General features: G+C 40.5%; 1 protein-coding gene across 1 annotated transcript in view; it reads left to right on the plus strand.

The window, feature by feature from the left end:
• Nucleotides 1-8,155: 8,155 nt before the first annotated feature.
• Nucleotides 8,156-15,000, plus strand: part of LOC137974952 (pyruvate dehydrogenase protein X component-like) — a 7,915-nt gene continuing 1,070 nt past the window's right edge. The window contains exons 1-4 of the mRNA XM_068821970.1: nt 8,156-8,317; nt 9,990-10,280; nt 12,419-12,721; nt 14,080-14,480. Of these exons, the coding sequence (XP_068678071.1) occupies nt 8,167-8,317; nt 9,990-10,280; nt 12,419-12,721; nt 14,080-14,480 (1,146 nt within the window). The 5' untranslated portion in view covers nt 8,156-8,166. The remainder of the gene's footprint in view (nt 8,318-9,989; nt 10,281-12,418; nt 12,722-14,079; nt 14,481-15,000) is intronic.

Genomic DNA, 15,000 nt, shown 5'->3' on the forward strand with positions numbered 1-15,000 from the left:
ACGAAGGGCTAACGCTCGAAACGTCAGCTATTAGAATCTCTGTACGGTGGTCAATTTACATTATCAACTCCGTTGATAAACCAAATTTTTGTAATCCCTCAATAACAGAGTTTTCTTGCGAATAGAGCGAACATTCAGAAGGACGAATTTCAGAGGTTGTTGGCGTTGCTGGTGATTCAACTGTTGAGGAGCATGGGGGATGGAAATAAGGTTGTTTCTGTTCACTCCATCCACGTGCTCCAGAGCGTAACGAGGCCCTTCAACTTCAATTCGGTTCGATGCAATCACTTTGATTCCACGAATGAAATCCCTTCGTCCAGCCCTACATCCTCTCAAATGAAGCAAGCCAGCTAAATTCAAATCAGCAAAAATCCGTCCCGAAAGCGAACAGTTGGAAACGCGTCGGATCTTGAATAGTTCATTCCTTGAATAGGAAACCTTAGGTCTTAGACAACAAAGAAAAGATCAGGTTGCTGACCAGCGGTTTTCATTAAAACAATGGTTTGCTGGGGGTGTTCAGTCACGCGGGCTCAGAAAACCTTATACACCTTATTCCAAAATGGCAGCCGTTTTAGTATTCTTTTGTTTCCATGCAAATTGGCCCTTCTGGCCTCGCTTTCAAACGTAAAATTCAAAAGAATATTAACCTTGAACAACGCCATAAGGGCCATTTTGCGTGGAAACAAAAGAATACTAAAATGGCAGCCATTTTGGAATAAGGTGTATTTTCCAGTAAAACACTCTTGTCTATATAGTAAAATAAACTCTTCCCCATTTGGCTGCAAAAATATGGGCCCACAAGATCCAAAGATAGCATTCTCAAGTTAGTTTTCCATTTTACCTTATTTTACCAAATAAAAAGTGTTGAACTGATTATAGATTGAGGCATTTCGTTTTGTTGTGGGTAGTGCACTGTAAGTGCAATACCCATAATGTCATTGGGGCTGTCTGAGTGAGTTAGTGAGTGAGTGTAAGATTTGTAGGCCTACAGCGCCTGCATGCATTACGAAACTAATGTACCGTTTTCTTGAATTATAACAACTGATGTTTGTTTTCAGCCGCCCACTTGTCGCCTTTTTCCTTTCTTAATTTTCTTAATGAAAACGGAATGGAAACTGTTTGAGTATGTTATTGTCAAATTAACAGACAAATTTAAAGGGAAAGTACGGTCTAGAAAACGTTTTTCTAAATTACGAAAACTTTTCCCCAGGAATTCGAAAATAATTGCCGTTTTGTCCAGTTCCCTGTTAAAATGTGACAAGAGCGCTTTGAAGTTGCCTCAAGTTGTGACTTGGAGAGCGCCATCTTGGATATGACGTGTTATGACGTAGCAATAGTCAACAAACGTGTTTGATCTTAGCAAATTCTTCGATCCCCGATCACTTTCTCATTCTTGTGTGACCTTTCTGCTTCGAGAAATTCAAACGTAAGATGAATTATGTTAGACGGTCTTGTGGTTCAATAGGTAATAGGCCATGTAGGCCATAAGTGTGGCAGAAGCTCAAGTCACTTAAGGACGCTCGCGCCCATTACTACTGCGCATCCTTACAGAGCACGCAAATTCACGTGCCACGTCATGCACCGAGCGCGCGCGCTAAGTACTAAAATGAAAAATGATAGGGCAGATGGCCATTGCTATAGCTTTGCTTGGATTTAACGATCTTGGATGTTCGGTGGGTGACCCCTACTTTTCTTTTCAGAAACAGATTTTATTTACAATTATCTCGACATTGTCCAAAAATGAACAAAAAATCTATGTGGGAACTTTAAAAAACTTCAAGATTTTTGTCCTCGGGACATGGAATCCTGCCATCTTTCGGCTGCAAGGCGCGTGAAACTATGGTCGCTAAATGCGAAATTGTTTTTTTAAGGAACCTCAAAAGTTAACTAAATTCACTTGATGGGTCAACTTACACAAAGCTTGGTAGAGAACATTTCACTTCAAAGATGTAATTGCAATATTTTTGGGCTTACAGACACTGTGACCTTATTCGACAAAGAAGCCGGATTTTTTCAGATTTAGGGTGTTCTTCCGGGCAAGTTTTCTCCAAAACGAAGTCGGTGACCCCCTATTTTTGTCACATTTCTGACATCACTAACTCATCATCTTTCAATGGTGAAATTTGCAGGAAAAAATCTATGGTAGAAAATTTTCGCGCGAACGTCCTTAATAATTATAGATTTCTAGTCAATCAAGCTGGGCGGCAAAAATCAGCCAGAGCAAATGTAAACAAGATAAAAACTCTGAACATGCGACAAAGAAATATTCGACAAGCGTACCCTTTTTCACTTTCTCCCTTCAGCGACAGCCGTCTTCGATGCTTCAGCAAACGTATTTGCTTGCTTTCACACGGGGAAGCGTTTAATTTAGAATAAGCCAACGAAACTTTCAGATCTTGCTCAATACACGGAGCAAGGCTTTTTTACATCAACAATTACCGCTGTTGGGGTGTACGCTTTCGAGGGGGATGAAACTAGACACATGTCTAGACTTGAGAACACATATAAGAAAAAAACCGAAGCTTACACCGGAAAATTAAAACTTAAAGAAAAGTTGGCCGGCGAAAATAAAACGTGGATGGATTCCTCAAACGTGAAAACTTGACTGCTATATTGTCTTTTCGGGTCTGTCATTTTAAACTCACGCTTTTCCCGCCCACGGAGATCATCACGCAAGCTCACGTTGATTCACAGACATTCTACAGGTCAAATACACGAAAAAAATTCACCATAATATTTTTACTCTTAAAGACCAGGTCAACTTCTCGGCCTTCATTGAAAAACATTCAACAGTAATTTCCTCACAACGGAAAGAAAAACAGTATAGATTTCATCAGCTTGTTTCTGTTGAAATTCCCACTGCGCTGTAAGCAAGAATTTTGCCCAGTAATAGAAAAGATGACCTCTTCTGAATTAGACGAAATATTAAAAAATCTTCATTCAGTTTTCACATATGTCGAAATTTTTTAGTCATCGACTGTAAAGGTGCTGTTACACTGTGCAATTTTTCGTCATTGCGAGACAAGTTGCCCAATCATTTCCCAAAGTAACATACCTTGCAACGGCCAAAAACGTTGCAAGACCAGTTGTAGAAACCGTTGCGGAAAGTAGAATTGAGTTCTACTTTCCGCAACGGTTGCAACGAAGTTTTTAAGCATGGCGCAGTGAAACATCTGTCCTGCAACTTGTGTTGCAACGGTTTGTGGGACCAGCCAATGAAAAACGTTCCTCTAACCTCGTATGATCATCGAAACAAGACAAAAGGCATGAAACGTTGCTCGGTGTAACACCCGTAAAACAACTTGTTTCGTATTGTGAAAAAGTTTGTAGAAATGGCGTGGCGAGACAAGTTGCACGAAAAATTGAATAGTGTAACAGCGACTTAAGTGTACGTGCGACAACACTACTTTAATTTTCCTTTTATCGATGGCATCTGATCGGTTAACATGTAAATTATATCGGCTGATCTGTGTCTGTTCCTGATAGCCTTTCTTCTCTTGTAATTCACGCAATTTTTCCCTCCACTTTTCTTTTAAAAAATTATATCTATATGAAATATAGAGAAGCGGAAACCGCCTATGTTTAAAGGTGAAAGAGAAAACCAAGCGGAAAAGCCTTTTCAAATCGGTCAGTATAAAACGAGGACTGAGGACCGCTGACAGGGTATAAAACACGGACTGAGTATAAAATAAAGACTGAAAAAGGCCCAGAGAAACGAAATGGTGAAAGGGTGACGACATAAAATGAAGTCCGACATGGATGGTAGAAATAATGTTTCGCACCATGATTGTTACATGCATACTTTTCATGTGATAGGTGTTAGCTGACGTTTCTTCAGAGGTAAGGCACGAAATGAATTTATGCATAGTTAGTAGATACTAACTATGATTTATGGAATCCTTCATTCGCGGGTCACCAGCTTTATGCTTAGAAATTTGAAGGACTTCAGTGGGAGATGCCATCGTGATATTTAGATAGGGGTCTATTTACATAGTCCGCAGTCCACGTTTTATACCTAGTCCGCAGTCTGGGTCCGCGGCCCGCAGTCCACGTTTTATACCGACTGCTTTTACAATCCACATGTCATTTAACAGTCGCTTTAATCAACCGGAACATAACGGGGAGAAATCGAGACTTTCGGTTGCTGAAGGCAAATCGCAGATTGAATCTGCAAACAAATGATCTTCAAAATTGGTGAAAAAGACAAAATAATACCAGCATGAAATGACACTATCCGGATTACGGCAGACACTAATATACCCAATGTATTTAGTTCTCCAAACGATTTCTCAGTTAGAGTCTTTATTTTGCTCTTAAGTGCCGGTATAAACAGAACTTTTTGTACAGTTGAAACGCCATACTTGAAATATGAAGTGAAGTGAAGTGAAGTGAAGTGAAGTTATTAGTCTCTTTCCTCGGAGCCTTTCAGGAGTAATTTCACAAGGAAGTGCAAGATGCCCCCGACCAGATTAGCTCAGACCACAACACCGAGGACAACGTCCCCTACTCTTTTCGAGAAGCGAGCGGGTTCTTTAACGTCCCATATTATTGGATTTCCAACAAGAGCTACAAGACGAACTTCCGGTTTACAGTCCTTATCTAAGCAGACTTGAAAGTCTAACCATTAGTAACAATTCTCCGCAGGATCTCCTGTTCCCAGTGCTCAACAATCATGACACTGCGATTCACTGATTCACATTGACAGCAGGAAAGGAAAAAACACTTGATAAGAATCAACCTTGAAAGGACTCCATTTTTTTCTATCTTATATATAATCATGATTTTGAGCTTAGTTCACCTTTTACCCTCCCCCCCCCCCCCCGCCCCCCACTGATGTTCTTTGAAATTGGCACAATGCTCTCCATTTTCCCGCCAAAACTAAACATAAACCAAAAGTCAAGTCAACCGAAACCGTGCTTACAATTATAACCACATGAAGTAAACCACGATTTTCAATTTCAGTTATTACTCTTACAGGTATTTCATGATCGCTACCGTTATTCAAAATATTCTTTTATTTATATAACCCACCCATGCATCCTTCGAATGCCTATTTTTAACGATAGCCAGGAACCCATGACCCGGAGCCTACATCTCCATTGTGTTGTTGTTATGGCGTTTTCACAGACCGATTTATTTTTATACAAAAATTTGGTTTATCAACGGAGTTGATAATGTAAATTGACCACCGTACAGAGATTCTAAAAGCTGACGTTTCGAGCGTTAGCCCTTCGTCAGAGCGAATCGAGGGATTATGGGTTACGTGTAGTTTTTATAGTAGAGTAGGAGCTACGCTTTGGTGGTAACATGGCAACGTGAAAAGTAGGAATATATTAGTTAAATGAAAAGCGTTCGTTAATACCGTGAGGATTAAGGGTGCCGATTTGAAAGATGAATTTTTGTTCCAGATTCTTGCGGCTTTCCGTCGTACCTAGATGTAGGGAAAGGCCGCAGATAGCCATGTGTTTTTTGGAGTGGTTAGGCAGATTAAAATGGCGAGCGACTGGCTTAGATGCATCCTTGTCATTCTTCTCAACATCGCGAAGGTGTTCGCGGAATCGGTCACCTAGTCGTCTACCTGTCTCACCAATGTATAATTTATTGCATAACGTACAGGTTATGCAATAAATGACATTTGCGGAGGTACATGTGAAACGATCGGTGATCTTAACAGATCGCTTAGGTCCCGATATCTTGCTAGTGTTAACAATGAAAAGACAAGTTTTGCATCGTGAGCGCGCGCATTTGAAAGTGCCGGGTTGCTCGTTGGTTTTGAGCGCGCTTCTAACTAAAAAGTTGCCTACGTTTTTGTCGCGTTTGAATGAAATAAGTGGAGGTTGCGAAAAGATTCTACCAGTCTCGGGATCATTTTGGAGTAATTTAAAATTACTAAGAATGATGCTTTTGACTGCGTGATTATGAGGATGGAAAGTGAGGGTGAATGGAATTCTGTCATTCTTATCTTTCTGTGACGTTTGTAGTGACGACTGTCGATCAAATTGTTGGGCGCGATGATGGCCCGCTTTGACCACAGAGACAGGATAGCCACGTTTTTCGAAGAACTGGCACATCTCCTCTGATTTGCTGGAAAAATCGGAGTCATCACTACATAGACGTCGAAGTCTAAGAAATTGAGAATAAGGAATGGAGTTCTTGACATGTGATGGATGTGACGATGAATACAACAAATAACTGTGTGAATCAGTAGGTTTGTAGTGCACACTAGTACATAGCACGTTGCCTCTAATAGAAACTTTGATATCTAGGAAAGCCAATGAAGTTTCCGAAATTTCCCAGGTATATTTAAGAGCCGGATGAAAAGAGTTGACGGAGGTTATAAATTGATCGAGTTCTTCTCTGCTGGATGAAATAGCGCCGATGCAGTCGTCGATGTAGCGGCCGTAGAGTTCAGGTTTGGGGCCGTTGTACTGAATAATTTCATCCATGGGTTCCTGCAATAGTATTATCAACTTCTATCAAATACTTGGTCACTCGTTGCAGATCATCGTATAACCTTTTTGAAAGTGACCCAAAACCCTCAATTTGGCTAACCCTAGGTCTAAAAACCAACCTTAGGCCTAGGGTTAGCCCAATTGAGAGTTAAGGTTACTTTCCAAAATGTAAAACAATGACCTGGAACGAGTGAGCTGTGTTTTAAACCCGGCGGCGTATCATGCACTCAAACGTTATTTTCTTCTAAAAATCCAGCCTAGCTGACACTGCTAGGTAAATATAGCACCGATAGCAAACACAACAAGACCAGGGTGTACCACGTACAGTACCCACATGTACGTACCCTGGATGACAGAGGTTTTTTTCCCTTTTAGAGCGACGGAATAGCGAGTCGCGAAGCGGCGAGAAAAACCTCTAGTACAGACCGTCGAGTTCTTTGAGAAGGCCGGTCAAATGGGATACCGCTTCATATTCCCAAAATAAGATTTTGACCCTAGCTATTCGATTGGTTCCAGGAACTTGTCAGTTCTAACGAGTACTCTGACTGACTTAATTGCTGTCAACCTGATTTCTCGTGCCCACTATGGCCATAATCGAAACGCTGCAGAGTTCCGGAGATCGAGGATTTGAAGGCAGAAAATGTTCAGTGGGTTCTACTTTTTTTTTCCGTATATGTCCGCCAAAATTCAACTTCGGAATCTGAGTTTTTATCTTCATATTCGACATCGAAGTTTTATATGGAACATTGAATTTTTGAATTTGACATTGAAGTAAATAAGACGAATGTACCGTGGGAACCGAAGATGCTTGTTGGTAGGTCATATCACGTATCAATTTACTGAGTTTTCTCGATGTCAATCAAACGGGGCATGGAACTGAGGTTCTGAATGGCCTGTACCAGAGGTTTTTCCTCGCCTATTCCGTCGCTCTGAGAGAGAAAAACCTCTGGCAGCCAGGGTAACATGTACGCAACGCATACTTATTTTTTTAGACATACCAGCGATATGAACACTACTACGGTGGCCCACAAGGGACATGCTGCAAATTAAAGAGTTGCTGCAAATAAAATAAAGTTGCTGCAAATTCAAAATAGTTGCTGCAAATTTACAAAACGAGTTGCTGCAAATTAAAACATCAAAAGTATGCGCTCGCACTAAAGGAAGGGCAAGTACCGTTCTCTGCTCTTTAGGCAGAGCTCAGTTAGCAGAGCTCTCGATCCGTGGCGCTGGCCAAGAGGATCGCAGCTCTGGGTACGAGAATGGGCAAGTACAAGCCACAGGTGATTGTTTTAACAATACAGAAAGTATCCTAAACATCCATTAAAGATAACCTTAGGCCTAATTAGGCCTAATGTTAGCATCTCTAAACATTTAGGGTTGTTTCTGTATTTAAAAATATTGAAGATCCGTTACCAGTTGGTAAAACAATGACATGTCACTTGGGACCTGTGACCTGTGTTTTGTTCCTGTCCTGCGCATGATTTTGATGTTTTAATTTGCAGCAATTTTTTTAAATTTGAAGCAACTTTATTTTATTTGCAGCAACTTTTTTAATTTGCAGCAACTTTAGTTCATTTGCAGCACCTTATTTTGTAATTTGCAGCAACTTTATTATTACTTGAAGCAACTCTTTAATTTGCAGCATGTCCCGTGTGGGCCACCCTAGAACACAACAAGTTTCCCATCATCCATTTGTAACTGCAGTGAAAAGAACATGGCGGCTGCCCAAAGGTGGATTCGAACCCTACAATCGACAAGATGTATAATGGCAGCAGCAAATATAAGAGGCCCAAGATACATAAAAACAAAGGTAATTGCCTTTGGAGAATGCAGCAGGGCCTTCATGACTTCAAAACTTCGTCCAGGTGAGACGATCCACACTTCATACATTGTTTGATTGCATGGGCAGTCATCATTGATACATCGTATTTATTCGGGCCTTCTGATCCCAAACCAAAGATTAAGCGGGATTCAAGTTTTGATGAATGATCGGAGCTAGAGATTGTGTCTGTAATTCAGTGTTCTCGATAAGCCTCGAATAATAATTGTATTTTCAGGTGATCATGCTCATGTATTCATTTGTGGTAATTGTTTACAGTACCTCCACAGTAAATTGGGGTATTGAATAACCAGTTATGATTCTTGTGATCATTGTATGTGCTTTTGGAATCATAATGTTGCTTTGGTAAGGCTTCATCATGTCATCATATGATTCTGTCAGGCACATGATTCATAACCCTGATGTTTTAAGGTTTGAAGGAACCGTTTGTGGAATCACAACCCAAAATTTTGATTCGGGGGAATGAAGCATGCACAATGATAGATTATAAAATTCATTAATACACACTGTATGTAGAAATTACAAATAGAAATCACAAAAATCAATACAAAGAAACACTCTTCTACTTGTGAACACTCCAGTAAAGACTGAAAGAAGTGATGGTCCATATTTACAAAAAAGACAACACAGATTTACTTGCCTTGCTTTCACTCATGGTGTCCAGAAAAATTGGGAAAACCAGAGAAGTCCAAGAATGTGGATAACTCATCTTCAGGTTCTCTAAAGACAGTGGGCATGTCAAATTCCCGACCCTGGGGCAACGCATACATACACTGCACAAACGTCAAAATCTCTACCCAGGGGAATGCTCTAGGTAAAGTTATTTGGCATGTGAACAACTACATGTAGGGCCAGGACAAGTGAGATTGATAAAAGTCAATGCCTGTTTCCCAACTTGTGTAAAGTGGCCAATGTTTCAGTTACATGTAGATGTCCTTTGTATGAGGAAATATAAATTTATACCCCACCAAAGTTACAGGCTACTGTTCATATAGGCCCTGAAATTGAACCTTCAGACAGCTATAGTACCATTACACCATTTCGCCCAGTTTATAATATAATAATTAATTGTTATTGTTATGATGTCCATTTGAGGCTTAGGAGTTGGACAGGTAAATAGCAAAATCCACTGGATAAATGAATGTCTAGGAAACAACTCAGTGATTATTGGTATTAATACAACTACATGTATTGATGGTAAATGGTGTTAATGCACCTGTGAGAAAGATAGTGAACTAGTTGCATGGCAACAGGCAAAAGGGCAACTGAAAACTTGCTGTCCCAGGCAGGATTTGCTTCTACATGTATGATGCCTGCAACACTGGTCACGTGCTCCACCAATACGCAAACTACTAGGAAACCAGGTTGCTTATCCAGATTCTTCATTGGACAAAGTGCCCATTGGACACATAAGCATCTGACCAGTCTTACAGAGGTCGTAGGTTCAAATCCTGTCAGGGATTCTGATTTTTCAGTTATGATTTGCAGATTCGCAAGCATCTAGATTATCAACTCAACTGATTTTGATAGAGCTTATCAATTATTTGATAGTGATGATGTCATTTACTTTTTGAACAACGAAGCTCATGCCATCTAAATCCTTCAACTCTCAATGAGTGTTTTTGTGCAAAATGCTGTATTTGGTTTCTTTATGGCCCAAGTAAATGGTTAATCATAAAAATCATTTGCCTCTATAGCTGTTCCCACAACACAAATCCTCATGCCAGCACTCTCACCCACCATGGAAGAAGGAACCATTGTAAAATGGGTGAAAAAGGAAGGGGATGCTGTCTCCCCAGGGGATGTCCTATGTGAGATTGAAACTGACAAGGCTACTATAGCAATGGACAGTGACGAGGAAGGCATTTTAGCAAAGATCATTGTGCCAGAGGGAACAAAAAGTGTTAAGATAAACAAGCTAATTGCATTAATGGTAGAAGAAGGTGTAGATTATACACAAGTGGAAGTACCGTTGGATGTACATGTAGGTAAGGAACAGCATTTTTCTATGCATTTTTGCTTAAAATGGGTCATCAAGGAAACAAATGAAATTATCACCAAGCAGAGATACATTGAACATAACCAGAAACCCATAAGGGTTGAAACGTGTAACGCACATTCACAGCTTCCGAATATTCAGTGCGAACTGATTGGTTGAATGTTTCAGTGCTAAGTACCATATTAGCAAATTGAATATTCAGAACCTTGTTTCCCAGCACACAAGGGGCCGTTACATGTTTCAACCCATATGGGTTCTGACATAACATAAGACGTATATTAGTATGTTTGTGAGTGCATTGTCTGACCCTACCAGTAATTCAGAGAGATCTTCGAATGGTGGAAATAAACAAATATTGTATTCAATTAAAAACATTTGTTTCCTGCTCCGGAAGCATAATAAAAGTTAAAAAAGTTTTACAAACTCGGAGCTAAAAGTTAAAACTTATGAAATATTTCGTCCGTTTTCAACCGGACTTCATCAGTCAATGATGTGAATGTTAAAAAGATGAATTTTAAATTTTAAATATTGTATTGTTGCTAAGGTAAGAGTGCTAAGGGTGTCTTGATTAAGTCATCTGAGCCGCATGCTGCAGTGGTACACTTGAACAATGAACCACCAAAAAACTGATAAAGGGGTTTAGTTTCTCGAGACACTAGTGTACTGTGGTGCTGCGCCGTCAAAAATGGGTTTATCAACTGAGTTGATATAGTAAATCAACCACCGAACGAAATTCGAAAGCTGACGTTTCGAGCCATAACTCTTTCTCAAGCAGAATTAGGGAATTACGGGTAGTTAGCAGGGGGATATACATGTAATGTGTATGCCTATGAAAGAAGAAGCTGTGCTGTTGGTCGGGATACAGCGATGTGGATGGTGAGAATACATTAGTTGAAAGAAAAGTGTTCGTTAATTCCGTAGGAAGTGAGAGAGCCGATTTCCGTGTTGCCCCGCGGCTGGGAAAGGCTTTTGGTATGATTGGGAAGGTTGAGTCTCAAGCTTTAGGGAACTTTCCTTTCATTTCTTACAATTTTTGAAAACTCAAATGGCAAGATTTTGCAATTTCTCGCCAGCCTCGCTTGATGGTGTATTTTCATTGAGGGAAAATGAAAGCCATTCAACTTGTAAACACTCGCGTGATTGTTCAGACGGTTTAGTTGTCCTTTTTTAAGTTTTTATTTGCTCAATGCCATCCAAAGTTGTAATAATAGTAATACAGTTTATGTTCTTGGGAATAAACCGCTCATTTTAACCCTCGCCTAACGTTTGGATTTATATAGATAGTATTTGGCATAAGGTAAAAGGTATGTTGCAGCAGTTACCCCCCGCCCCCCTGCTATTTTTTCTCGTTCACATTTGGATCCATATTTATAATTCCTGTGTCGGAAAATTAGCGAAAATCATAACACCGCAGTCCTACACTTTGCCGGCTAAGAACTCGAATGGTGTGACAGATTGTGTGACATTCTAGTCTTGTAGAGCATCATGGGATCGAAAGAAGCTAATGACTCCAGGTGAACGCCTGGTTGAGTTTTCGCAAATTATTTTTGGCAACGTCTCGTGAGTCCACAACATTTTGACCACTGTGATGACGAATATCGTTGTTGATAAGATTTCAGACAACGCTGAACCACTTTCAATTTGTTAAATTTAAATTAGTGATGCTCCGTTTCTCAAAGCTTACCAATTCAAGTTTCTTTCCTTTCTTCAAACTTGCCTTAAAGGAGTTTGTATGGACCGGATCCCTAATGTGTTATATAAACTATTCCAATCTACAGGCCCGCTAAGAAATAAGGTCTTTCTTCCCAATTCGGTATTCATCCGTCTCATCCTTGATAAAGTTCCTTTTCTATCAGACTTAAAAACCTGGAAATTAGAGAATAGCCTGTGACCTCCAAACTCCTGCGAGAACCAAACACGAAAGCTACAGACTGTACATGTATTTGTAAAACCAACGAACCTTCACTAGACGAAACAGACATCCAATTGCAACAAACTAGTTACATTAGGACTTGCTCTTCAACATAACATCTGTGCTAAGGTTGAATAGCGCAAAAAATTCACGCATTACAACATTGGTAATCTTTACATAGCTCACGAAACATGCATGTCTTTCTTATCTTTAAGACTCAGTTAAACAGGGAGAGACAACTGATCACAGCAGCCTCTCTCGCAATGATCCTGAAGCATCTGTTCTTATGTCTCCTGCCGTACGAGTGCTCCTTGAGACATACCATTTGAATCCCAAGCTAATCCCAGCCACAGGTCCTAAAGGACGACTGCTGAAGGGTGATGTACTTCGCTATGTGGCACAGGAAGGAAAGCCTTTTTCAAAACCTGCGGAAGCCGAGGTGACCACAGCAACAGCTAAACCACCAACCCAGCCACCACTGGCCACACCACCACAACCAGCTGAAGCAGAGACAACAGGTGCGTTGTGTTAGTTCTTTTGGAGTTGTTGATCTCACATTGTAACGAAAAAGTCTGCTTACGAGCCAAGCGGCCCATTAGGCCGTAGCTTATCTCGGTTTCTGTGACATGAAGCGACTAGGAGTATTTCTACTCCCCCCTGGATGGGATGCTAGTCCATCGCAGGAGGGCTAGCCCAGCATTAAATTCGCCGGTACCCATTTATACACCTGGTTGGAGACAGGTACCGTGAGAATGAAGTGTCTTGCCCAAGAACACAACACAATGTCCCCGGCCAGGGCCCGAACTCTGACCACTCGATCCGGAGTCGAGTTCACTAACGAATAGGCCACCGAACCTCCCACATTGTAGCTCTTTGGAATGCTCACCTGTAAGTTAGTGGCACTTGTCAGAACTTTTTTAACCACTGCATGTAGGCACCAGGCCTTATGATGATCCTACAACCACCAGACACTTCACTCTTAGAGAATTCATCCTTATAGCTTATCCTATTCAAGGTCCTACAGAATCCAAGGGCTTTGCGTTCTGTGTCTTTTCCAAGGCAACAACACGCGAAGCGAGGCCCCAATAAATAAACAGAGATTTAGGATCATGTTTACGGCAAACAGAAAACGTCAGACTGAAATATGCGTTCTTGCAAAAGCCAGAGTACAAGTAACTTGTTTGATTTCAGCTCACATCTTGCATGGCAGCCACCAATATCAAAAAACATCTTGGGAGAAAATGACAAGTTGGAGACGGATAATTTATTTTTTTTTTGCTTTTATGACAAGCAGCTGCCTGCTGTCTGCTGTTTGCCGTTTTACGCCAACGCAATGCTAAATCTCTGTAATAACAATGACTAAGTCACCTCAAGAAAGTGATATTTTGTGTCAGTGAGAATAAGATAAAATGCGTACGATGAATGAAAGGAATGTATACTATTTGAAGTGAGGGTTATAGACGAAAGATAAAAGTGCTCCTCGCACTTAACTGAACAATTTGAGCAGTTATCTTTTTATGGACGCCTGAAAAATCCAGGTGGCTCCAACGGGATTGCAACCCATGCCGGTGCAATGCTCTACCAACTGAGATGTGAAGCCACACAGTTGGAAGCAGGTCAATTTGTTGGGCTCATTAAGTTTGTTTCCGTGAGGTCCTGGCTTCGAATCCTGTTGGAGCCACCCAAATTGTTCAGGTGTCTATAAAAAAGACAATTGCTTAACAGTGTAACTTGTCAAATTAAGTGCTAGATTCATGCACTTCTAGATTTAAACAAGGATTGCATGTGGGTTGGATTTTTGTAGCACTAGTTTTGAAATTGTATCAAGTTATTTCTACAGCTGCACAATTTTTTTTTGGTCGTATTTTACATTTAGGTGCTAAACTTGTTACACCAAGACCAGCGAGTGCAGCAAAGGGAACTGACTACACTGACATCCCCAACACTAACATGCGGCGAACAATCGCCAAGAGACTGTCAGAATCTAAAGCTAGCATTCCTCACACTTATGCTTCCACAAACTGTGTTATGAACACTTTACTTGAAGCTAGAAAAAGCCTTGAAGTCAAAGTATCTGTGAACGATTTTATAATTAAAGCTGCTGCAGTAAGCTTGAAGCAAGTTCCAGAAATGAATGTTGTCTGGAATGGCGAAGAGGCTCAATTGATTGAACAAGTGGATATTTCTGTTGCTGTGGCAACTGACGCAGGACTTATAACGCCTATTGTTAAAAGTGCTGACACCCTTAAGGTTGCAGAGATCTCTTCAACCCTCAAGGTAATGCTTTATTTATTTATTTACCTCATAAATACAAGTATTACAGAATAAAGTATTGCACATTCTTGAGGAAGGGCAAAATATAGTCACCCAAACAAAGCCCTCATAAATTTCTAAATGTGATTCGTACAAACTACAAATATAATAATGATTCCATACTGAGCAAAGTTTTTGCTTAAGTGCTTTTTAAAAACTTTCTTCATTTGGGAGAGTCCGAATCGAAAGTGGCAAATCATTACAAAAGAAACGTCCGATCACAGTTGAGCAAAATTTCCTTCTGAATGCAGTCTTCCTGGTGCGATTCAGGGACGTTATTGAAACGTAGATTGTAAATTGCCTTGAATACCGCTCCAATCCTAAGATTCTTTCCTACGTTTGGTCAATAGTTTCTTCATGATACTTAACTAAAGTTCCTATTTCGTCCACTCGATCTTGCGCTTCGCGTGGTTCGCCACGGAAGGATTCATACTTCACATCAAGGCATTCAAGCCACTTGTTCTTGGGGACCAGCAACATCCTT

This window comes from Montipora foliosa, chromosome 11, assembly GCF_036669935.1.
Source record: "Montipora foliosa isolate CH-2021 chromosome 11, ASM3666993v2, whole genome shotgun sequence".
NCBI lineage: Eukaryota > Metazoa > Cnidaria > Anthozoa > Scleractinia > Acroporidae > Montipora > Montipora foliosa.